The sequence below is a fragment of the Podarcis erhardii genome (assembly GCF_964252035.2).
Source record: "Podarcis erhardii genome assembly, chromosome: 2".
Taxonomy (NCBI): domain Eukaryota; kingdom Metazoa; phylum Chordata; class Lepidosauria; order Squamata; family Lacertidae; genus Podarcis; species Podarcis erhardii.
The window spans coordinates 82,088,077-82,112,808 of record NC_138498.1 but is presented as its reverse complement, the minus strand read 5'-3'; the positions used below and the strand labels follow the sequence as shown (position 1 = coordinate 82,112,808).

The window sequence follows — 24,732 nt, the reverse complement described above, 5'->3', positions numbered from 1 at the left end:
TCATTAAAACTTAACATCTAGTCAGATAAATGCTCTTTCAAAGTTGTGTCCTTTCAGATATTGCTGGACTACACTCCCATCATCCTGGCTGGGGCTGGTGAGAAGTAGAGTCCAGCAGCATCTAGGCGGCGAATACCCTTTAGCCACGTATAATAAACCATAGGCGAGGGGCCATTTCCCCAAAATACCTAAATATTGTTCAGGCTTCGTTCAGGTCAAGGAGATCTCCTTGGGCCTTTCACAGGAAATGAAGCTTTTCTCTAAAAGTAGGTGAATGTGTAACTTCATGAACATAATAGCTGCTGATTCTGATGCTCTTTCTTGATCTTAGTGGAGAGAATGTAGCTCAAGGTGTCACTGAAGCTTACATTTCGGCATCCATTTTGGGGGAATGGATGTCACTGAAGCTTACATTTCGGCATCCATTTTGGGGAAAATAACACGACATTCTCTTCTCTTAACTGATCAGAGCTAATGGACACTAGGATGATAGTAGATGGAAGGAGTTCTCACAGGCACTTCTAATGGCACGTTTCCCTGTGGAAGCCTGGAAGGATGAGCATGTTGGTGTTTCAGTGACAGGAATGTGACCTGACAAGAGGCTGCAGTTGTAACGCTCCGTGTGCTTTGATTTGCAGCCACCCAACGTCATGTTGCAGTGCTGCAGAAATCATGTCTGTGCTGTTTTTCCATACCATGAGGTACAAGCCGCAGGATCCCAGAAATCCTAACAATGACCGGTTTGTTCTTTCCAAGGTAAGAGCTAGATCTTTTTCATTACTCTCCTGAAGGCTAGCTCTGATTGAATACTCTACTCTGTTTCCTAATGGCTCTTTGCAAAAAAAATATCCTCAGCAGTGTTCTTATACAACAATGCAAAAAACCCAAGAATTTCTTTGCCATCCTTCACAATTTCTGTGCTGAACCTTGGATTCATGCACTTATTTCAAACTCCTTGGGCTTTTGAGACATTGGCTCAATTGCCAATCAAGTTAGTCACACCTAAGTCCTATTGGTATCAGTAGGACAAGTAGCGATTGGGACATTAATTTCAGTGGAACTTGAAATTCAGCCGGTTGTCTTTTGCTTTGGGCTGTTACTCCTTCTCTACCTCTTTGCACACCTTGAGATGGGGAGTGGGGCTCAAACTCACTTATGAAGAGAAGCAAACCATTAACTAGGAGGCCCCATATATTGCAGGATCCTTGGGATTTTCGTTTTCTTGTCTCTCACTTTGGGCATTTGCCTCTCTCTACAATGAGCAGAACAGAGGAGGGACTGGGAGAAAGTATTTTCAGCCTTCTGGTCTTTGACTTCAAATATTTTTTCCCCTTTGCACATGTAGACATACCTATTTTTAAAAACTTTCCCTTATTCCTGTTCTAACTGCTTGTCTGCTCCCACTCTTTTCCATCACTTCTTACTCCTGTTTTTGCCGTGTTTGCCATGCTGTTTCCTATTCTAGAACAGCCATCCCCATTTTCTGTTGAGCCCCTTTCCCCCTTCTACTAGTTCACTGTCCCTTTTTGCCTCATTTAAACTCTCCAATTTGAATAAGACCCTTCAGCAGGGACCATGTCACTAGTATGATATCTAATGGTTTTTCCTCCTCAATAGTTATTTTTTTAAAAATAACAACACAATAGCTTTGCTGCATCAAGCAAAAACCCCATCTACTCTAGCATCCTGTTCTTGCAGTAGACAACCAGATGCCTGCAAGCAGAATATGAGGGCAACATGTTGACATGAGAATTTCCATATCCTTTCATGCTATTTGGCCTCTCTTCTTAAGATGGTCTGCAATTGTTGATTTTGTTTCTTTCCCTTCGTCTAGGGTCATGCAGCCCCAATCTTGTATGCTGCCTGGGCTGAAGCAGGCTTCCTCCATGAATCAGAGTTATTAAACCTGAGGAAAATCGATTCCATTTTGGAAGGCCACCCTGTGCCAGTGAGTATTTTGGGAAAACGCAGGGAGATTGCCTTAGGAATCAAAAAGTTTGTGCACCTTTTACACTACACTACTGTCGACATCTGGTTCATAGTGATAGTTTAGCAATGGTTTAGGTAACAGAAATAAACCCATGGGTTGACAACAAATGTAGTATAGTTAAAGGTCCCCCCCCCCCGAGAAAGCAACCAAAGAAGATTACTTTTACATTTTAGAACAGCACTCAATGCCTTTACTTTCATGCATGTCAATATTAGCTATGGTATTAAAACAGGCTCCTGCCCACCTAGCAGTTCAAAAGCACGAAGTGCAAGTAGATAAATAGGTGCTGCTCCAGCAGGAAGGTAAATAGCATTTCCGTGCGTTGCTCTGGTTCACCAGAAGCAGCTTAGTCATGCTGGCCACATGACCCGGAAGTTGTACGCTGGCTCCCTCGGCCAGTAAAGCAAGATGAGCGCCGCAACCCCAGAGTCATCTGCAACTGGACCTAATGGTCAGGGGTCCCTTTCCCTTTCCCTTTATTAAAACAGGCTACTTTTTATGATGCTCCGACACATCTCTCATACCTCTGAGAATGGATGGATGCTTCATCACAAATCCCCTCCACACACTGCCACTGCCTGCCCTAGATGCAGAAGCCCATGGAAGTGGCTGTAGAATTTGATCTCTCATCCTCTGCTCTTGAACGTGGTGGAAGGGCAGATCCATGGACAGTTGCCTAGTCTCAGTCTGCTTTGTCTCTGGACTGATGTTAAGAGGGAGCGTCGCCGGGCACAGGTTCACCTAATGAGCACCTGTTTTTGAAACGTACAGTTGATCAAGATAATTAGTTCAGCATGCTTTCTTCGTTTGTTAGAATCTATTTAACATGACCATTGCAACAGCTGCCAGCTAAGAGCAGAAAACGGGGCTTTAAATATTTGGGGCAGGTGCAGCTTTTGCATCTCAGACCTTCAGAGATGTGCAGTATAGGTTATGACTGCAGAGTAATACTTAACTCCTGACAAACCTGTATTGCATTAATTTACTCATGTAGGGTTGCATCCGGGGCTGCTGATCTGCTCACACAACATACTACCTCTTGCACATGGGAATGTCTGCTTCCTCTTCCCCGCAGCCCCTTGTGCACCAGAGCAGATTTTTGGGTCACACAGAAGACATAGTCTTGTTGCATGAATGGAACTCCAGTTGTATTGGATGCAGCCCATAGGCTCTTCTCGTGACTTCCTGAAGTGCTCAGAGGGAGTGCTTGATCTGGCAGCTAAGGCTGACTAAGAGCCAGATTTCAAGGGCAGGGTGGGGTTGGGTGGGGTATGGTACTTAGATAATATAGAGGGCTAAAAAGATGAGTATTGGTGGTGAAAAGGTGAGCTTCACAAAGTAGTCTTCAGAGAGTTATGGTGGTATCTTTCCCTGCTTCACTAGATGTACCTGTGGGAACTTTGGGTCAGGGTTGAACATGCAGCCTGATCTGTGAATGCTTACTTGGAAGTAACCCCAACTAGGCTCAATGCTGGTGTGCCTAGGATTGAAAGCTTTAGGGTTTATGAAGTAGGTATTCTTTTGATTACATGCTATTGCTTCTTCTTTTTAGAAACAAGCATTCACTGATGTCGCTACTGGATCACTCGGTCAAGGATTGGGTGCTGCATGCGGTATGGCCTACACCGGGAAGTACTTTGACAAAGCCAGGTATCTTGAAAATATTTCACCCTCTTTGCTTTCATGGAGATGTATGGATGGATAAGGAAATGAAGCAAAACTGTCCTTGATGCTGTTACACAATCAAGTTTCCAGTCTCAAGTTTGAGAATGCAGACCCTGCTAAATTAACAAGATTCATCTGTTGTTAATTTGTGCACAGAGCAAAGAAATGCCAAATCTGGTCCACAACCTTTTGAATTGCAATTATAGCTTGTTCGGTGCCCATGTACGTATGAGAGAAAGAGCGAGAATCTCCATACCTCTGCAGAAATAATGCTAGTGACAATGGAATCGAAAGGTGACTTTATATGAAAGTAGTATTTAGCTTGAGCGAAAGCGAATTTTGTTCAAAGATTGTTATGGCAACACAGCATTGTCCAACAAAGGTGTTAGAGGATATTATGCAGAAGAACCCTGTTGTGCAACTCGTAGTGAGTTCAAGGGCAATAGTCCTGTTAGAACTGGTATGAAAATCTTCATGTGGTGTTAAAGAAAAGTAGATATCCAAAGGCATTTGTCTGTGTGTGTTGGGGAAGTTGATGTATTTTATGTGACAGTATTAGAGCATGAAAACCTGGGTTGCTGAGTAAATGCAATTTTACATTGCACACTTCACTTGCTTGAAAGCATTTCTGTGTACACTGATGTGCTGATCTTAATGCAGCCTGGCAGGTGGTATTCATAGAAAGACTTTATCTCTGCCTACGGTTGGTGCTCACTGGCTCTTTGCACGTCATGCTGGGGAATAGCCAGGGTTTTGTAAAATCGTAATTTAGCTAGGTGACTAATAAAGTTTGCAGATACATGCTCTAACACAAATGATATTTACTGTAGATGTTAGCATGAACCACTCTCATCAGTATTTATTCCTGTCTTGCTGTATTATTGCCAGCTTGCTATATTCACACACCCCACCTCACCTCTCACACAAATACATTTAATTTGCACACTGATGTTTCAGCAAATAGACAAATCAGCCCAGAAATAATACAGTCATCTATGAAGTATTTGAGGAAGTAGGAAATGCAGAAAAGCTAAACTGGGGGGGGGGGGGGCGGACCCTGTCACTTGGAGTTGAGTTTGATTCACAAAATCTTAAGGCCGAGAGAGGGATGTTACATCCATCTAGGATTGTCAACTTTGTTCCATTAGCCTCTTGGGCTTTTTAACAGCTGCATATTAGGTTTAAATGCTGCTGCCGGTGCATTCCCCATCATGAGATACTGGGATGGGTCGCAAATCACCCATTAAATGTCAACCTGTCTGCCAGAAAAAAATGCCATCAAATTGCGCAATGCAGCAGTTACTTCACAGTGGCTCTTTCTATCCCTTGCTGGTCCCTACCAGGATGCATCACAATCCATATTGGCCTTTGCTCATTTGAAAAAATCATGAAGTAGAACTGTCACCTGATTAAGGAAATGCTAGTTAGTTGATCATATGGTTTTTGGTTGACTATAACTATGTAAATTTGCATCAGAATAAACAACAATGCAAGCATACTCTTGAATGCCTGCACATGTTACAGTAGGCGCCATCTTACTAGAGACTTTTCATCCTCTGTAAGAGAGAGGGGACAGGGGATGCCTCTTCAAAGACAACACCTGCCCTCTGCAGCTTTTTCTAAGAACGTTTTTAAAATCGGTTCTTTTGCTGTGCTTTTTAAAACTCACAGACCTTGTAAATAAGCCCATAGAAGTTACTAGCCTGCAGAAATGTTTACAAGCTTGCTGGCGGCTAGCAAAGGATGGATGGAGAGCTCTGTTCCTTTTGCAACAAGCTGTGGCATTTGTGTGCTGGAAGTAAATGGGAAAGGGTTTCCATCCTCTGGCAGCTCCCTTAGTCTCTCTGCTGGTTGCTTAGCAGGGACAGACTCCTCTATCCCTCTGTTAACACCACTCACCTGCTTAGAATAGCATCATGCACTCAACCTGCATGCAGTTCCTAATCACTTGTGACTACCAGGCTAGTGCTTAAATGCAAGGCTGAGTCTTGGGCACCTTTTTAATAAATCAAAAGATTTCTAATCTATATTAATATAATCAGCCGTACCAAGAAGGAACATTGCTGTGCAAGACTGTTGCTCCCAGTGCTTTTACTTGTGGCAGATGCTAATGACATGAAAGAAGTGGGGATAAACCCAGTATAATGGAAGTGGAGCTGAACCTTTTATTTAACTGCAGTAGGCCACAACTGAGGGCCAAATTAAACATGACTCTAAATGCATTTGGAAGTTGCATTTGTATGTTTGGTTGTTGGTTTTTTTTACAGCTAATAGCGATGTGTGGGTGGGAAATTCTATCCTCTGCTAAATATGCCTCATGCTGTCACTTCAACCCAGAAAGGGAGTTTCCATTGGTGCTGGTTGGAGCTATGAACTATAAAACAAGCAAACAAAACTTCAAGCATTTTAGTGTCCCAACTTGTTTTCCCTTGAGGTATAGCAGTTCTTACAGGTTAAGCATTTAGACTCAAGTATACATACTGAATAATGTGCAAATCCTTGCCTCTGGCTGGATAGATTATAAGCAGCACTTGTTAAGTAATAGCTGAGCTTTCCCAAGGATTTTGCTGAGTCACAGTGATGGTGTGTTTAGCAGGCACGCATTCATTTCAGCTTTACAGTAAGAGTCATTGTTAGAGCACCTTTCCCCCCTCAAGGTTACATTCTCGTTCTACAATAATTGGCACTAATGACTCACAGCTTCCCTCTGGTTACTCATTTTGATTACCTGTAGGTGAGGCTTTGACTTAGGCGGAAAAACCAAAAGTAGAGAATAATGTGTGTTTCAGATTATTCTTGCTGCCCATTACGAGCTCCTTAAATACTTTCTAGGGCACACGGGCACACATTATTAGGCCTCTTAACAACCGCAGCAGCCTACAGGAACAAATGAAGTTAGTTCAGTGAACTACACTAGCAGGGCTTCAATTTTGGTCTTAAAAACCTGCATTACGGAGCTGAATAATACTTGGTGTGCGACTATGAACAAAAGCTGTCCTCTCAGGGCACGTTTATGTTAGAATCCTAAAACCAATATTAATCTGTAGTGCTTAAGGTTCCAGTAATGTCAGACATAGCTTCTAAATGACTGTAATTTTGCATGGGTGCTGATAAAACTATTACAGAGGCCTGTTGTCATCAGGACAGAATCCTGCTGCATCAGAGCAAAGACCTATCTAGTCTAGCTGGTTAGATGCCCCATGGCAGCCCACAAGCAGAATATGAAGACATTTCCCACTATTGTTTCCAGCAACCGTATTTCAGTGGCGTCTTGTCTAAATCTGGAGGTAGCATATAGCCATCATAACTAGTGGCAGCTAATAGCCTTTTATAGTCTATGAATTTGTCTAATCTGCTTTTAAAGCCATCTAGGCTAGTGGCTGCTACCATATCCTGCAGCAGCTCATTCCATAGGCGCATTCCATAAAGGGGAGGGCTTTCTAATAAGATCAATACTTTCCACGATTCTTGGGGAGGGGGAGAAGCCATGACATTTAAGGCAGGCTTATGTCTGTAGTGCAAGCCTGATCGTAGAACAGGACATCGGAGAGCATCCACAAGCCTTGTGTGACCTGTCAAACCAAATCCCCAAATGCAGGCATAAATCTTGTGTCCATACCCCTGCGGATGGCAACCATAAGAAATATGGCATAGCTAGCATAAAGCTTTTATCTGCACATGTGTACGTTTTCTGTGAATACTTTGACACAGCTCTAAAAAATTGTATTTTCTTCCTCCTGTCTTCAAAACAGACTCATTATTTTAAATTAGATTTTAAAATTATGTTTTGGTGACTATTTTCCGGAACACAATTGCTGGATTGCTGGTGGAAACAGAAAGCTGGACTAGATGAGCCTTTGTGTGATTCACCTTTTAGGCTCATAAAATTTATTTTATGTCGCATCCAGTACTATAAATCACTTAAGCTTGTTTAGCATAAATGAGTCACAAACCAACACAAACAAGACATTTGGATCGACCCATCTAATGAGGATTGTATACTTTCTCTCTGATTAAAGGAATAAATCAAAATAAACTGGCCGCCAGAACAGAAATAACCCAAGACATCTTAATGCCTTTAGTATCCAGAGAGCATGCTTTGGAAACATTATAGCAACCTTTTGCAAACTTGGGTCCCTGGATGTTGTTGGACTACAACTCCCATCATTCCTAGCTACCAGGACCAGTGGTCAGGGATGATGGAAGTTGTGGTCCAACAACATCTGGGGACCCAAGTTTGAGAAAGGCCGTGTAATAGTATGCCAAGCGCACTCGTTCTGGTTGTAGCAAAGTCAGCGGTGGGAAACTTAAGGCTTTTCAGATGTTGCTGGACTAGAAACTTCTGTCCAGCATGGCCATTGCTCAGAGATAGTGGGCACTAGCCCAAGGGCATATGGGCAGCCACAAGTTTCCTGCCCCTGTCCTAATGGTGAAACCGAATGTAACGGCAACAGGTCTGTGTTGAAATCCAGTTCTTCCCCAGCCACACAGGAAGCTGGGGATAGTGGCAGGGTCTGAATTTAAGAAAAAAAGGAAGTGATATACTGGACTTTCACATGGCTGTTACTTGAAATTTTTTTGATACCAAAAGTCTGTCAGGCTAGGAAGCATGTGGCTGGCATGATGGGCTGTAGAGATGTAAGTCACAGAGGTGTCCTGTGCACCTGCCTGCCTTTTGCTCCTAAGATCCAGACCTATTTTCTCCAGATACACAGATATGCTGCTGTAACACCTAACTAGGTAATGTAATAATGATGCAACAAAAAATGGTAAAAAGAAAGGAAAGTATTCAGAAGCAAAATTCCTCAGAGGGCTGAAGCATGTTATAGGCTTTGAAGAAGAGCCAACAAAATCTATGTAGGAAGAGTGTCATTTAAAGGCAAAATGTTTCATTGGGGCTACCGTTGTATTGTCCATACTATGTAGGCTTATCTGAAAGTATTTTTCCTCCTTTGTCAACTTACGATACTGAATATTTAGTCCCTGCTTTTTGTTGTTCAATACGCAGCTACCGTGTTTATTGTGTCCTCGGTGATGGAGAATTGTCTGAAGGTTCAGTTTGGGAGGCAATGGCCTTTGCTGGGTTCTACAAGCTGGATAATTTGGTTGCTATTCTTGACATTAACCGACTTGGACAAAGTGACCCTGCGCCTCTGCAGCATCACGTTGAAATCTACCAAAAACGTTGTGAAGCCTTTGGGTATGTATGTATGTATGTATGTATGTATGTATGTATGTATTTGAGAAATATATGATGTCTTCAACCTTGGTTGCTCTGTGCTCTTTTCAATTTGTGGATTGGGTTCAGAGGATCATTAAATGCAGAATCAAAATCTCTATGGGCAGCAGTCTTCCCACAGGGCTCTCCCACTGAAGGAAGAGGGCATTTCCCCTGATTCCTCCCTCAAAATTCCTGTGCTCTCTGAAAAGCTGCTCCAGAGTGTCAGGATACAGAGCACATGGGGCTACACGGAGAAGGCAGATTTGGTGAAAATCACCTTGTCTTCTTCATGCACTGGGAGCCTCCACTGAATCTCAATCCCTTCCACAAACAGAGACGTCTGCATCCAACTTGGAGCCATGATAGTCAATATAGAGGGATCATAAATACAGAAAAGTAAAGGCCAATACAGGTTGTTAAATTTTGTCCAGGAGTCAGTCTGTTCTTTCATTTGAAGAGCACAAAATGACAAGGAAGCTTTTTTTTTATTTGTCTAGCCGTTGACAGTCATGCTTTCATAGCGTTTATTTCTGGCTCTGTTGAAATTTGTCACATTTGAGGAAACTGGCTATTTCCTCACTCCTTAAAACGCTTAAAGGCCCCATTGAACTATTTGAGTCTTTAGGTCTCATAGGTGTTGTCTCTATTTCAGAAAGGATTTATTGTTATAGATTCTTGTGTCCTTAGCAAGTATTCTAGACCTTGCTTTAGTTTATAGTTATTTTAATAAAGTGGTTAAACAGGTTGAAGGTAGCTTATAGCCTTTGAGCCCACAAAGAGAATGCGATAGTAAGTGGAAAAAGTAAAAACTTATTATTCAGAGAGATAATTCTTGGTTTTTGCAAAGGTCCTTTATGCTTATGAATACTTGGAAGATATTTATCTTTTAGTCCATGATACATTCTTGCCAAATATTCTTAGCTACTGGTTCTTTTATTATTCATTTATAAAGGTTAGGCTGAATATGCTAGGACTAAAATTTGCTACTGTTCAGTGTGCCATAAGTCAGAGACGAAGACGAATAAGCTAAGGCTACAAGCCCAAGTGCAACATTTTCTGATTCTGACATGTCGCTGGGATCCAGAGAACTGTGTGCTCATTCCTAAGCATCCAGGAGACCCTGGTCTTAATTTCTTTCAAACTGCAGCTCCCCAGGCCACATGGTAAACTACTGAGGAGTTTGATAAAGCGAACTGTGATACAGCTTGGGCTTGGCTGTTCAAAAAACAAAGCAAAACATCTCATTGGGCATGCCAAGCCCTTTGGTACACTTAAGCTATTGTTCTTGGATCCTAGCTGCATCTTGCAACAAAAATTGCCATAGTATAGCTTATTAATAATATATAACTATATGTACCGGTTCAGTGCTTGCTTTTGCTTATTCGGCACGGAGCTCTTATAAAAAGCTTTGCCTCTGCAAATCCTTTTAAAAGCTAATCTGTTTGTTTGCATTCCTAGCTGGCATGCTATCGTCGTCGATGGGCACAGTGTGGAGGAACTGTGCAAAGCCTTTGGCCAGGCCAAACATCAGCCAACTGCAATTATTGCCAAGACTTATAAAGGCAAAGGAATAACAGGTGATGCCAGGCGGCAGACTTTTCAGCTGTGCAGCAGCTACCACTATGATTTGCTTGTTAATAGTATTTCTAGCCACTTTTTTTTTTATTAAGGATAAGGATGATGATAAGGAATTACATAGTGCTTTCATAACACTTATATTGTCATGTAACCCTTACAGCAACCCTGCATTAACATTAACGCTGTTTTGCTGAAAGGGGTCTGAGACTGAAAGAGTGGTTTGCCTATGGCCACCTAGTAAGTTCAAGGCAGATGTGAGATTCAAAAGCAGGGGTTTCCTGACTACAAGTTCAGTCTTTTCACCACTATGCTACACCAACTATCACATTTATTTCTCATATATATACACACACTCATATATACGAATGAGAGAGAAATAAATGTGATAGTTGGTATAGCATAGTGGTGAAAAGACTGAGCTACAAGTCAATATATATACTGTTTGATTTCAGAAAACCTCAGATTATTTGACAGTGTCATTAATGATCTCATTAGTAAATGTTTATTCCACATCACTAAGTGTGAAAGGCTTGATTTCCCCCAGTAAGACTTCAGTGTGAACCAGTTCTTTGAAATCAGTTCCTCACTCAAGGTGAAATGCCTGCTAAACATTTCTGCATTTGCAGGTGACTAAAATGGCAAGATGGCTGACACCTTATTACAGGGTGGCATGTCGCCTTCCAGACATTGCAGGAGTACAGCTTCCTCTATCCCTGAGCGTTGGTCAGTGGCGTAGCTAATTGCTTGAGCGCCCAGGGTGGCGCAAATGCCCTGCACCCAGGGACACTGCAAGCCATGGCAGAGCATGCTGCGCGGAACCTCCACAGAGTCCGCAAGGCCCACGTTGCCATTTAGGGCAGCGCGGAGTCTGCAGGTGTCCAAACCACCACATAACTCCCCAGGAGAGATGTGTGGCTCGGGCGTGCTGCAGCTCAGGCCCCACGATCACCCCCCCCCCCAGTGATGAAACCTGGGGCGGCCCGCATTTACCGCACCCCTTTCCTACGTCACCAGCGTTGGTCATGTGGGCTGGGGTTGAAGGACACCATGTTGTCTATCCCTGCCTATAAGGTGACACAGTATGTGCCATAGTGGGAAACACTAGGTCTGAACTCTAAGCCTTTTCTTTTCACACCAAGCTTTAGCTGTAAATTATTCTTCATATCAACATAACCCTTTGCTATATCTGATGTTATTTAGCCAGATTTATATACACCACAAAATCAAAAGCAAATCAAAACACTAAACAAACCTGATTAGCATACCTCAGGACTTGAATAATAGTCTTCCACACAAATTACATAAAATTTGATCAATCTGGGATATTAAGCAGAAATCTTTTTAAAAGCCCTGTTCTTAAGGGAGCATAACTCATTGATTATTGTAAAGGAAAAGATTTTTGTGCAATAAATATGCTACAAAAGTGTCAAGCATGGTGCTGAGATGCAAAGCTAAATAAAATAGAAGTTTAGGCTCAATTCAAGGGGGATGAGGAAGCATAAAGGAGAATGCCTGTATATGTACTTCCATATTCCTGAGAATGGTTATGGTCCAATTATGAAGCCATCAGGAAAAGTAGAGTGTGCAGTATTCAAACCATAAATCAACGTACTACTTCAAGAGAATCACATGGACATTTTTTTAAAAAATTCAGTAGTTGTTAAATATGAATGAGATGCTCACTCATATCATATATTTATGTCAAATGAAGTTTGAGTTAGCCTTCAAAATATCTCTTGTGCTTTTCCTCCTGCTTCACGTTAAGGAATCTGCCACTTTTTGGTAAATAGTAGGTAGGAATCATCTTCTGCTTGGCTCTCCAGTATGAATTGTGAGCTGTCACAAGTGGCAGGACACATCAAATGTTTCATTAGCCGTGCAGCAGAGATCTTTGTGCTCCTCCTGCCTGCTTGGCAGTCTGTGCCCATTAAAAATTAAATAAAGCCCAGGCACATCTGCTGAATTTGGATACGTGCAAGGATGTGAATTCCTTTCTGCTCTGGTAGAGAACCAGCTGAAATCACAATGAATAATGAATCTCTTTGCGCTAGGCAACTGGGGGTTTGTGCCACTATGCATTTATCATGTATTCCCCCCTCCTCCCCATTATGTTACATTTTTAATCTTGTGCATCCATCAGCTGGCTTAAGCCATTTCAAAAATAGCTAAATAAACTTAGGATATTTGTCATTTTTCAGGAACAAATGCTGCCATTCTGTGAGACTTCTGTATGGCGAAAAGAATCCAGTATTTAGCTCCTGTTACTGTGAGAGCTCAGTCTGTCTGATGCTCTTTCCCGAAGCAAAGAGACGTTTCGTGCTTGCACAGAGTGCCTGCTTATTCAGGTCCTTAATTACAGAATACCTAGCATGTCATTATTGCAGTCAAGGTTATTGATTTGCTGGCTTGATTTTATTCATTTACTTGAACACATAGTGCAACCTGCTCCAAGGGTTTAGCTAGCAGTATTGCAGAAGCAAAATTGTGATGATACGTGTTGCAGAGGCTCATGATCTAAAGAGGACTAAGAGAGGCCAAAAAGGGATAATAGCAATATGCATTTATGTTGTAACTTAACTGATGCTGATGTGTGTGTTATATTGTCATTCTAGTGGGCCCAAGCACCAAAGGAGATTACTCTAGAAAGGAGGTGACAAGAAGATGAAGGGAGGAATTACTAGGACTATATTTTTATTAACTGATTGCTAGGTCCTTGGAGAAGCTCAGGAATCTCCTTCCCCTGCTTCCCAATTTTAAACTCAAAGCAGTTCTGTGAAGTAAGTCAGGCTGAATGATAGTGACATTGGATGAGTGGGGGGAGGGTGAGTGGGGATTTTAACCCAGGTATTTCCAGTCTTAGTATGACACTCTCATGACTGGCTCAGCATCAGCATCTTTGAATAATGGAACCGGGAGTATAATGGGGAGGGAGAAGGAATTCAGCTGTAGGAACACCAGGGAAGAGTGTGTCAGGAGACTTTCTGCAGGATCAAAGGAATACAGTAACAGGAATGAGGCAGGCTAAGGCATTGCTAGCTTAAACCTCATAGGAAGATGTTTGCATTTGCAAATAACCTTATTAGCTTACTTGGGCCTAACTCAGAAGAAGCTGCTGATTTTGGCACTTTGAGAAAGTGTATTGTATTTAACTTAATTCCTTTTTTTAATTATGTGTATGGTAATCCGCAGGTGTTGAGGATAAGGAAAACTGGCATGGCAAACCTCTTCCCAGAAACATGGCTGAGCAAGTCATTTCAGAGATTGATGATAGAATCCAGAACAAGAAAAAGCTTTCGCCAGCCCTTCCACAAGAAGACGCACCAGTTGTCAGCATCAGAAATGTCAAGATGCCTTCACCACCAAATTACAAGTTAGGAGAGAAGGTATGATGGTCTTTCTCTGTTTTCCTCAAGCAATTCTAGCTTAGGTTTATATTTGCGATTGGAAAGGTGCTTTTGCTCACTATTCTGGGAACTGCGTTTTTTATGAAGTTGATTAATAAGAATAAACAACTTTCAGTCCAGAATTCTGTAAAATATTCCAGATGACATTCAGCTGCCTACTCAGTGGAGTTCCAATTGTAATTAATTCATCATAGTAGCAAAATGCCCATTCAAAATGTCAACCTTTTGGGAGAAGAGTAAATGCTATTTCAAACTATTGAAGATGAGCCAAACTTGATCTTGTACATGTGAGTCTCAAAGCAAATGTTTTACTTCATGCCTGTTTAAAAGGCGAGGCCATAATTCTAGTGAGTCACTTCTAAGGTAACTACTAAGAATGGGACTTGTGGAGCCATCACACATGAGATGTCTTGCACATTCAGGATAGCTGCAAGTGAAGGCTGCAGGTCCCTACTTCAGGCTGGAAGGGATACATCCTGATCAAATTTGGTTGCCATTTCTAGACCCAGGCAGACTTTTTGTTTCTTTAAGAATGAACCAGGTAGAGAGTTTGCCTGTCCCTCTTGTCTAGTGGTGGCAAAGTCACATGACTGGCCAGTTGTCTCCTTCACCTGCTGTGATGCAGAGCAAGTTATAGCTGTCAGGCAGCTGAACTGATGCAGCAAATGGGAGAGGAAAAGGAAGACTTACCAGTCTCTCTCTCCCTGTCCTCAGATTTGAAGAGCATGGAAATCTTACCTGAGCCTGCAGACAAAAACCTTATGGAAACTCTTAGATGCCAAAGTAAACAGAGACAGAAGGAGAAAGGGTGGTTTGGGGTTTCCACTTCTCTAGGGAAGCGCTGGTTGTGTTCCCATGGCTAGCTTTTAGTCAAGTAAAGGACAACACTGCACTTGGTGTGACCGTATGAGGACAACCTGGCTTCTCTCAGCACAGTTTCCCCTGAGGCCTTTTCCTAGGTCTTTCTACTTCAGCTGTGATGTGTTTGATGACTAGAGGCATAAAGACCCTTGTACTACTAGCATAACACCAGAAAGCTTGAAGTTAACCAGGATTGCAAGGACATATTATAGATGCTTCAGTTAGCTATGACAATCTTTATGCTTAGGATCAGAATGGTAAACATTTAAAATGTTGGCTTTAAGTATAAGGTATTGATGTGACATACTATAACATACAGGGGGACATTAGAGATTCTTTGAAACTCTTCAGTGTAATATTGGTCATGCAGAGTTTTGTCTTGGACTCATTTTTGAAGGTTTTTATTTATGAGATTCGCAGTTGCAGCATAACAGAATAATTGAACATAATGAAAACGGGGCATCTATGTCCTTTTCCTCTCCACAGTTTGCTACTCGCAAAGCTTATGGCTTGGCCCTTGCCAAACTGGGCCATGCCTGTGACCGTGTGGTTGCTTTGGATGGGGATACCAAAAATTCCACTTTCTCTGAGCTTTTCAAAAAAGAGCACCCCAGCCGTTTCATTGAATGCTACATCGCTGAACAAAACATGGTAAGGTGGTTTGTTTGGGTGTTTCTTCGTTTGTTTCTTCCTTCAAACTAAGCAGGGTTTTTTTTGGATAAATTCTCACTCTCATAATTAAACCATTGCCATTACCCTACCTTTATAAATGAGGTTTCGTATTCAACTAAGTCATCCTTGAAGCAGACCCTTTGAAATCAATAGACTCAAGTTAGTGCTGTCCTTTGATTTCGGTGGCTCTGCTCTGAGGATGACTTGGTTAGATACAATGTCCTAAAGAGCTTAGAGCAGTGGTTCCCAACCTTTTGGGGGGGGGGCATGCCCCACCTAAACATCTCTAAAATCCTGATCCTCCCCAGGATGTGTTTGAATATAATTCTTTGAATATAATATAATATAATATAATAATATAATATAATTCAAATATAATTTGAATATAATATAATTCTTTGAATATAATTCTTATTACTGTATTCAAAAAGGGAACTCCTGTTCACATGGAGGAAGCTAAAAGGCCATTAACTTGGTCTAACTCATTCTCAAATTGCCCCCCTTAAAAATCAAATTGCCCCCTGTGGGGCGTGTGCCCCATGTTGGGAACCAGGGGCTTAGGGTTTCTAGGTACACTGCAACATGCAACGGCCAGGTTGATTCAAGGGCACATTTCATAGTGCATCAGCCCCATAGTTCTCCTCCTCTTTCAGCCCCATGGTTAACCTTCTCTTTCCCTCCCACCTCTTTCAGAGCGTCTCCTGCCCTGTTTCTCCTTTCCCTCAGGCCTTGGACAGCTTGCTGCTGCTCTCCCTATATCCAGCCTACCATTGTCAGAGAGCTTCTGCTTCAGAGCTCTGCAGATCAGGCTGTTGCAACCAGAGCCATTACTTCCTGTGTGGTGTAGTGGTTAAGAGCGGTAGTCTTGTAATCTGGGGAACCGGGTTCGCGTCTCCGCTCCTCCACATGCAGCTGCTGGGTGACCTTGGGCTAGTCACACTTCTCTGAAGTCTCTCAGCCTCACTCACCTCACAGAGTGTTTGTTGTGGGGGAGGAAGGGAAAGGAGAATGTTAGCCACTTTGAGACTCCTGAAGGGGAGTGAAAGGCGGGATATCAAATCCAAACTCCTCCTCCTCCTCCTCTTCTTCTTCTTCTTCCAATTTCTTGAGGAGCTTAAGCACATTTCGTGCGCCACAAACATGTGCATGAGAGCAGGTTGCACTGCTATGATCATTCTGTCGGCACATGTAACTCTTATTTCCTTTCCCACTCCTCTATGCACTCCAGCCCTATTAGTCAATTAGTGACGTAGCCATTGGACCAAGAGCATGGAGACCCAAGTTCATTCATCTAATGGATGAATCAACTTACCAGTTGATCTTGAGTCACTCCCATCTTTCTCTACCTTGTTGTAAGGATAACGTAGGGAGAAGGGAAGAGCTTTGTATACTGTCCTGAACTTCTCCTCAGAGGAAGAATATAAATATATAAAATGTATATAGTTTATATAGGCATAAAACATTTAGCTAACTCAGTATGTAGCACTCACATTTTGCTGGAACTGGTTAATCTGCTCCACCCCGCCCCCCATTACAGGTGAGCGTTGGCGTTGGTTGTGCAACCCGGGACAGAAACATTGTGTTTGCCAGCACCTTTGCCACATTTTACACCAGGGCATATGATCAGATCCGCATGGCAGCAATTTCCGAGAGCAACATCAACCTCTGTGGATCTCACTGCGGTGTATCCATTGGTAAGCGTCTTTAAATTTATTCAGCAGATTGCCTTAGTCTCCCATATGCAGGCACACAGACAGCTCATAAAACTAAGGGGCATGGTTAAAGTTTTAACTCCGTATGAGTTTGAAACAAATATTCAAATCTAAACTTTGCTTTACCCATGAAGTGGAAGTAATTTCAAAATTCTGTAGGAATCTCTCCCCCCTACCTTATTATCATAGTCTACAAATTTTATTCTCTGCTTTTTATATGATATCACTTGTTGCATCATAGAGGAAATGAGGCTTGTAAAACTGATGGTCTGCTAAGTCCTTTGACCAAAGTGTGCTTTTCAAACCTCACATAGTTGATCTGCCTACAATAGACATTCTATGTATACATTAGAGACAAATAAAGTGAGTTTTGGATGTATCAGAGATTGTTCCAACATGTGCTAGAAAATGCTATGTATTCTCATTTAGTTCCAAATGACCATTACACTTTAGCATTGTGTCAACGTGCAGGATGCTCTGGCTATACCCAACAAAATTAAAACAGCAAAGCAAGCTTTTCCCCCAAGCTTTTATTCTATTATTGCTATATGGATAATGACCTTGTTTGTACATAATACTAAACCAGACTATGACTTAGCAAGAATAAGCAAGCATGTGGGTGCCCAGCATGAAAACTGATGCACTTTGTTGTTCCCCTGGTTCTGCTGCACTGCCATGAGCCAAATACAGGATTTAATTTAGCATTTTGTGTAAACTTATGCTTGTGGTTAGTCTCACTCCCAAGAAACCAGAGTTTATACCAAGCAAAAACCTTGGTTATTTGGGAGAGACAAGCCTCAAGTCTGTGTTCAAATGTAACCCTAAGCCAAACCCTGGTTTAGCTACAAACAGTGAAATAGCATGACCAGAGATAAGCAAAGTAGCCATAATTTTCACTCTGGGTACCTGCATGCTTGCTCGTTCTGGCCAAGACATAATTTGCCTTAGGGGTGTGTGCAAATTGGGTTATTATGAACAGTGTTTTGTCTGATAGATGTGAGTATAAATCACCTTTGCCAGCAGCTGCCAGATCTTTGGGAGCAATATTGTTCCTTCATAGCTCATTGACAAAGTGTATGGTTCAGTAATGATACCATACTAAAAGCTGATTAGAACTGCAAGTGGCTTATCACAAATTTCTTCTTAAATCTGAGCTTTGGAAAGCACAGTGGAAGTTTCCTTATTGGCTTAAGTATTGCTCATGCTGCACTCAGAGTTTGCACTGGAAATGTAAGCAGTGAAGCCTGAACAGCTTGGCAGTGGTTCAGGAATTTTCAGCTTGGGCTTTGCTATACTTGTCTCTCAGTGCTGTCGCATGTTCAGGTTGCTCGCTTTAGCCATTAATTAGCCTCAGATTCTTTCTAACACCACTTGCCACTTGTGCTTCTCTTCAAAGAATTTCCAGTTGCTTCTTCGACAGTACAGTGAAGCCCTCTTTTAAGTACAGGTGCTGGTGTATATTTCAGTGCACACATTCTATTACTGTTTGTAGGGTGGGACATGTGCTTTTGTTTTTTGCACATGCCAAGATCTTATTTCAGTAGAACTCTCACAGCCATCAGGATAAAAGCTTCGCCTACTTCTGAAGTGTGTGTTTGTATGTAGGAGGCTGCAGGTTCAATCCTTGCCCTTATCAGGAATGGGATCTTAAGTTCCAATGATGAGACAAACCTCTACCCCCTCAAGTTTATTAAAATGCAGAGATGCACAACCGACTGGGGCTTTTTGGGGTCCTTGACTAAATAGGTATATATATTAAGGATGTGGTAGTACCATTTCCGTAACTCTTACTGCATCCTGTGTGGCAATTGTACTGAAACAGGAAGCAAACACTATTCCACATTTTAAAAAAATGACTTTGGAGTGGCCCTCTGGCTGCTTTTTAAGGCAGACAGTGTTCACAAGTCAGTTCAACCAAGTAGAAGTTGGAAAAAATGCACTCAGTTCTTCTAACTGGTTTCCTGTAAATACTTCTCTACCAGAAGGGCACAAGTGCATCCACAGCTTTTCCTACTGCTGGCCCTGGAGGAATTAGAACTGTGCCATTCACTGCTCTACACACCCACAGCCACACACCCAAATATATCCCTAATTATAATGCATCTCTCTGTGGGTTTCATTAAGCCAATCTTCGCTGAAAAGTAAGCTTCTTATGAGCTTCAAGTGCCCCCTCCCAGAATGGGACATTCTGATAGAATCATGAATTCTTCTGTGTTCCACCAATAATTGAGACATGCCTACTGTCACCTTGTACATTTTTCTTTTGCCAGTTGGCTAAAATCGTCTATTTATTTCCTTTCATTTCTGTACTCATGTATGTAGCCCTATATCCCTTTTCCTTCTCCTTTTGCCTCTGTGGGTAGTGGTGATTTAGTTTCTGCTTTATTGTTTTAGTTACCATTTATGTCTGCATTTTTCCATGATTTTTCTTTATAACCCTAGTTTTCTTTCTTTTTAGTTTCCTTCTATCTTCTTTCTTTGCTATTTCCAAGTTTAAGCAGAAGAGGGTAGGTAGCCTTCCATGTCCTGTGAGTGCCTTATATTTATTTTGGATGCCTTTTGTTTTAAGAAGTATACAGAGAAGTTTGTTCACTTTTCGACACTGATATTTTTCTTTAACCCCCCGCCCCTAAACCATCTCTTTTCTAGGTGAAGATGGACCTTCACAGATGGGGCTGGAAGATCTGTGCATGTTCCGTGCCATTCCCAATTCAACTGTATTTTACCCTAGTGATGCTGTATCCACTGAAAAGGCAGTGGAATTGGCTGCAAATACAAAGGTCTGCAACTCTTCCGCAGGGTGCTTGCTTGGGAGTTTTAGATCAAGGGTGGGGAACCTGCTGGCCCTCCCCATTTAGCCTGCAAGTTCATTTCAGGCAAGCCTTACACCTGACATCATATATGACATCAGATGGAGGATAGGTAGCATTGGGACTCCTCATTGTGCAGCTCTTCCCAAGTGCAGTGGGCATTAGGAAGGAAATGTGCAAGAGACTTTTGGCAGGTGTCAATCGCCTGGCATCCTCATGACCTCAGATGATTGACAGTTGCTGCATAGGGATGGGGGAAAGATAAGGATCTGGCCCATTATTGCCTCCAAATCTGAAGTTTGCTCACTTCTGTTGCAGAGGCATATAGGGAAGGGTCTGGCCCATTGCTGTGAATTTGTTAGAGTTTCATTGTTGGTTATCTGTTTATTTCATTCCATTTATACCTCACTTTTCTTCTGTTATTGAACCCAAGGTGTCATGCTTATAATACCTGGGTGGTAACCCATCCAGAACTAGACACGCTCAGCTTTAAAAAGACTAATTTTGGTGTTTGGACTTTTAAATGCTTTTTTCCGTTTTGAAGTTTAATTCCATGGGATATTGTGGGTGTTACAATCTCTCCTGTGTTCATTTTGAAAACAGGGCATCTGTTTCATACGAACCAGTCGTCCAGAAAATGCCGTGATCTACGGCAGCAATGAGGATTTCCATGTTGGACAAGCCAAGGTGAGCGCCATTTTGAAAGTTGCTAAAAGACTTGAACTACAAGAACGTAGTCATTGAACATTGTGATTTTTACTAGCTTTTTCCAGTAAATCTAGAACTTTCTCTAATTCTTTGTTTTACTATTGTTATCAGGTGGTATTCAAGAGCAAAGATGACCAGGTCACGGTTATTGGAGCAGGAGTAACTCTGCATGAGGCACTGGCTGCAGCTGAGCAACTGAAGAGAGGTGATTACACCAAACTCTTTTGAGAAATGCACACCAGCCATCTTGTAGGGAAGAACATGAGGGCTATAAAGGGGGGGGGATAGGAAATTCTTTAGAAGTGTAATCTAATTACTACACCTTTCCTTGGAGCCTTAAGTCTATTTTAAAAAAACAAAACAAGAAAAATGTTAGTTTAATATATAAAATCAAACCCAAACATGTACCTTATCTGTAGCAACGTAGCCCTGGTACGAACAATAGAGACTGGAAATGTGATATGGATTTGTATGGCCTCTCTTCCTTGTGAATTTCCATGGTTTGTTTAATAATGGTGTAACATTACACCACTAACATCACTGTTAAGAATAGCTAACTAGATTCCCTTTTGACAGGGTCTGGTGAATCTGATGCAAACTGGTTCTAAACACTTGAGGTCACCCTGGTTCGGAGTAACTATGATCAGCCTCAATGCAGTGCATGTACAAGACGAACCATGGATGAAAGGGAAGGAGGGAAAGGAGAAGTCAGTGAGCATGTGGTATATTGATTAGGAATATTGCATCTGCACAAGATCTTATTAGATGGATAGTCCTGGATAAGTAAACCATGGTTTGCTTGACAGTAGATGAAATGTCACCTTTCCTGAAACATACAGGTTGCACCATACCTGAACACTTTCAGTTACAGGCTACCTAACTGGCAGTAGTTCACATATTCCCATCCTCATTTTGCTCCTTAAAACACATGTGTTGCTACTCATTTTATTCCAGATATCATCATTTTAGTATTGGAAGTGTACTGGGCCATGATTATCCAAGACTATTGGCATTCTCCAACATAACTTTTGGTGGAATAAAGGAAATCTCACTATTGAGAAGTCCACAAGATGATAGTACTAATAAGTTAATGCAATTATAGCCATTGGATAAATGAGCAGGCAGCTGTGCTTTAAGAAGACTGAAGCTGAATGATGACCTTGTGCTATCTAGTTCTTTAAATATTCCATACGATAGCTTCTGGGTGTCTTAATTCTTCTGGGGATCAATTATCATAGTAAAGGTCCTTGGAAGTGGGTCATGAGTGTCCTCATTCTAGGGAATGACAAAACGAGAATGTAAGGCTTACGTTTAGTTATCAGTCAGCTTGTTTTTGACCGTATTCTGGCCATTCTTAGAACCCAAATACTTAGTGGTTTCAAAGACTCCGTTGGGATGCTTTAATAAATGTGTATGAAACGTTAAACATTAGTGAGTCCCCTGTCCTCTGTTTTGTTGAGCCACATGCTCTGGTGCATAATTCTGTTCCCATTCTTTTTCTCAGAAAAAGTTTCCATCAGAGTGATTGACCCTTTCACTATAAAACCTCTGGATAAGAAAACTATACTTGAAAATGCAAGAGCAACCAAAGGCAGAATTATCACTGTGGAAGACCATTACTATGAAGGTAGGTCAACACACATGATAACAAAGGGAAAAAATTCAGTACTGTATATATGTCTCTGCCGTGGGTGTCCATTTTTTGTTTGTTTTTAAATTCCTCTTCTGTGCTGTTTCCTAACTTTGGAGGGTTTTTTATATTTTGTATATTGCATTGGACATACATGGAAGGTGATTAATAACGATAATGAGAATTACATGGACACTGATTATTTTCTAGTTCCTGTGCTTCAGCTCTACCTATACATGGTACAGATTTCTCTCATGGCAATCCTAGCTTGGATGTGCTCTTGCAACAGTTAAACATTGTTGTGTTGGAGTTGCATTTCCTGCTGTTGTAGTGGAGCTGCTGGCTCTCCAGATATTACTCTGTTATCCCTGACCATTAGTTGGTTGGGGCTGATGGGGTTGGTTGGGGCTGATGGGGGTCCAACATCATCTAATAAGCTACATATCTAAGACATTGTTTCCTCTATTTCAGATATTCAGGGTATGAGCGCCATTAGTTATATAGCCAAAATGGCACCATCCTTGCAGAATGGGGAGGTATCAGCAGGCTTGGGGTGAACCCCAACATTCCTAGAAAAAAAATATTTGGGGGGAAATAGCTAAGGAACCTCAAAGATGTCCATTGAGGAATGAACAAGCTCATTGTGCTCAGAATGCTGACTGTTTGCTGTGGAGGGGCAGGGGAATGATGTAGTGGAATGGAATTTTGTGGAGGAAAGCATAGCTAACTGGCTGGCTGGAACACTAAAAAGGAGCACTCCACACTGCAACGTTTTACCACAGGTCCTCCTTTAGACATTTATAAAATAGCATTTTTGTATCTGCTGTGTCTTCATGATCCAACTACTCTACTTGGATGGCTTGTGTGGACTCTTGGAGATCAGCTGTCTTGATTGGGCATCAAAGCACTAATCTTCTTAGAAGAAAAACTCTTTAGGCAAAAGCCTCTCATGGGACAAACAACTTTGCAACCTTTCCAATCCCTCTGAACTATCCAATTGTTTTCTTTTTAAATGGCTGGATTAAGCTGCTTACAAAGAAATAAAGCTTGTTAGCCTTGACTTATCATCCATTTGTATATTATCTTTCCCTAGGTGGCATTGGAGAAGCCGTCGCTGCGGCTGTGGTTGGAGAGCCAGGGATCACAGTCACTCGCTTGGCTGTGTCCCACATACCAAGAAGTGGAAAATCAGCTGAGCTGCTTAGGATGTTTGGCATCGATAAGGATGGCATCATCCAGGCTGTGAAGGTGGCAGTGTCCAAATCAAGGAATGCAGAGTAGTTTGTGTTGTACACCCATTGTGTTCTGGGGCAGTGTTTTGGGATAAGGATGGTTAAAAAGAAACACCAAACACTGTAGCTTTCAAACAGGGTTGAAATTATATACAGAGTTTTAATGGAAGAATTCTAATAAAAGTAAAAGTTTTGGGAGAAAAATCATGTTTGCTGTTTTGAACTGTTAGGATTTCTGGAAACCTAGATCCTGATAAGGCAATAGCACATAATGTAAAACAGAAAGATCCAAGCAAATTGCTGTAATTTAATGTACCAAAATGATTTATGATGCTTCTCTCTTCTCCAAACACTTGTGGGATTGTGAATTTTATGGCTGACCATAGGGCTTTGAATGTAGCACTGTGACATCTCAGTCCCTTCTTCTGTTTCTATTGTACAACTAGCCCTGAGAAACATTTCTCTCACACAGCTTGTCCAGAAATACTTCCCATTTGGCACCGTAGTGAAATACGATATACAGAAGCAAACATTTCACTTCAACTACCTGCTTCCTATGTTCAGGTGAAACATTTCCATGCACTGTATTTTCAACCAAGAGTAGTGGGGCTGTTATTTCTTCCATCCTCCTCTTCCTCTATCGCCAGCTGATTCTGCTCATATTTTCTGGTGTCCCTTTCCTACTTGCTGTCAGCCTCTGTCTCTGCAAACTGGCTGGAGACTGGTGGGACTTGGTTACTCATCCCTGTCTTAAATACTGACCAAACACACTTCTTGTGCATGTGCTGAGAGAAGAAAATGACATCTCCCATCGGTTTAGGAAGGCCAAGAGCCCGATTTTCTGTCCCTCAGTACTGTCTGCTTGAGATCAGTGCTGACTGAGCTGGAATATCTGGACTGAGTCTCTGGCTCACCCATCACTGATTTAAAACAAACAAGTAACCACAGACAGCATGTCCTTGGGCTTCTCTGAGGTTTATGATCTATTATTAGCCTGCTCAACCATCTGCGCTCGGAGCAAGGTGGAGCATGCCATCTCGAGTATGGGGAAATCAAACAGAGGTTAAGGGAGTAGAGGAGGAAACAGCAGCTTCTTATTATTTATTCATTATTTGTATCCTGTTCTTCAGCTGCAGAGTTCAGAGAAGCTTGCAGATTGCTCCCAGATGATCTCCCATCTTGGGGCAGACCTACTTAGCTGCAGCATGTTTGTGCCTGGAAGTGTGTACATGGCTCCCAGTGCAGTTCA

The 24,732-nt window shown here is 41.9% G+C and overlaps 1 protein-coding gene across 1 annotated transcript in view; it reads left to right on the top strand.

The window, feature by feature from the left end:
- Positions 1-23,687, top strand: part of TKT (transketolase) — a 34,846-nt gene extending 11,159 nt beyond the window's left edge. The window contains exons 2-14 of the mRNA XM_081848870.1: positions 639-756; positions 1,835-1,948; positions 3,543-3,640; positions 8,664-8,855; positions 10,335-10,453; positions 13,644-13,837; positions 15,206-15,370; positions 16,929-17,085; positions 19,753-19,883; positions 20,517-20,600; positions 20,733-20,826; positions 22,126-22,248; positions 23,345-23,687. Of these exons, the coding sequence (XP_081704996.1) occupies positions 639-756; positions 1,835-1,948; positions 3,543-3,640; positions 8,664-8,855; positions 10,335-10,453; positions 13,644-13,837; positions 15,206-15,370; positions 16,929-17,085; positions 19,753-19,883; positions 20,517-20,600; positions 20,733-20,826; positions 22,126-22,248; positions 23,345-23,532 (1,777 nt within the window). The 3' untranslated portion in view covers positions 23,533-23,687. The remainder of the gene's footprint in view (positions 1-638; positions 757-1,834; positions 1,949-3,542; positions 3,641-8,663; positions 8,856-10,334; positions 10,454-13,643; positions 13,838-15,205; positions 15,371-16,928; positions 17,086-19,752; positions 19,884-20,516; positions 20,601-20,732; positions 20,827-22,125; positions 22,249-23,344) is intronic.
- Positions 23,688-24,732: the final 1,045 nt, after the last annotated feature.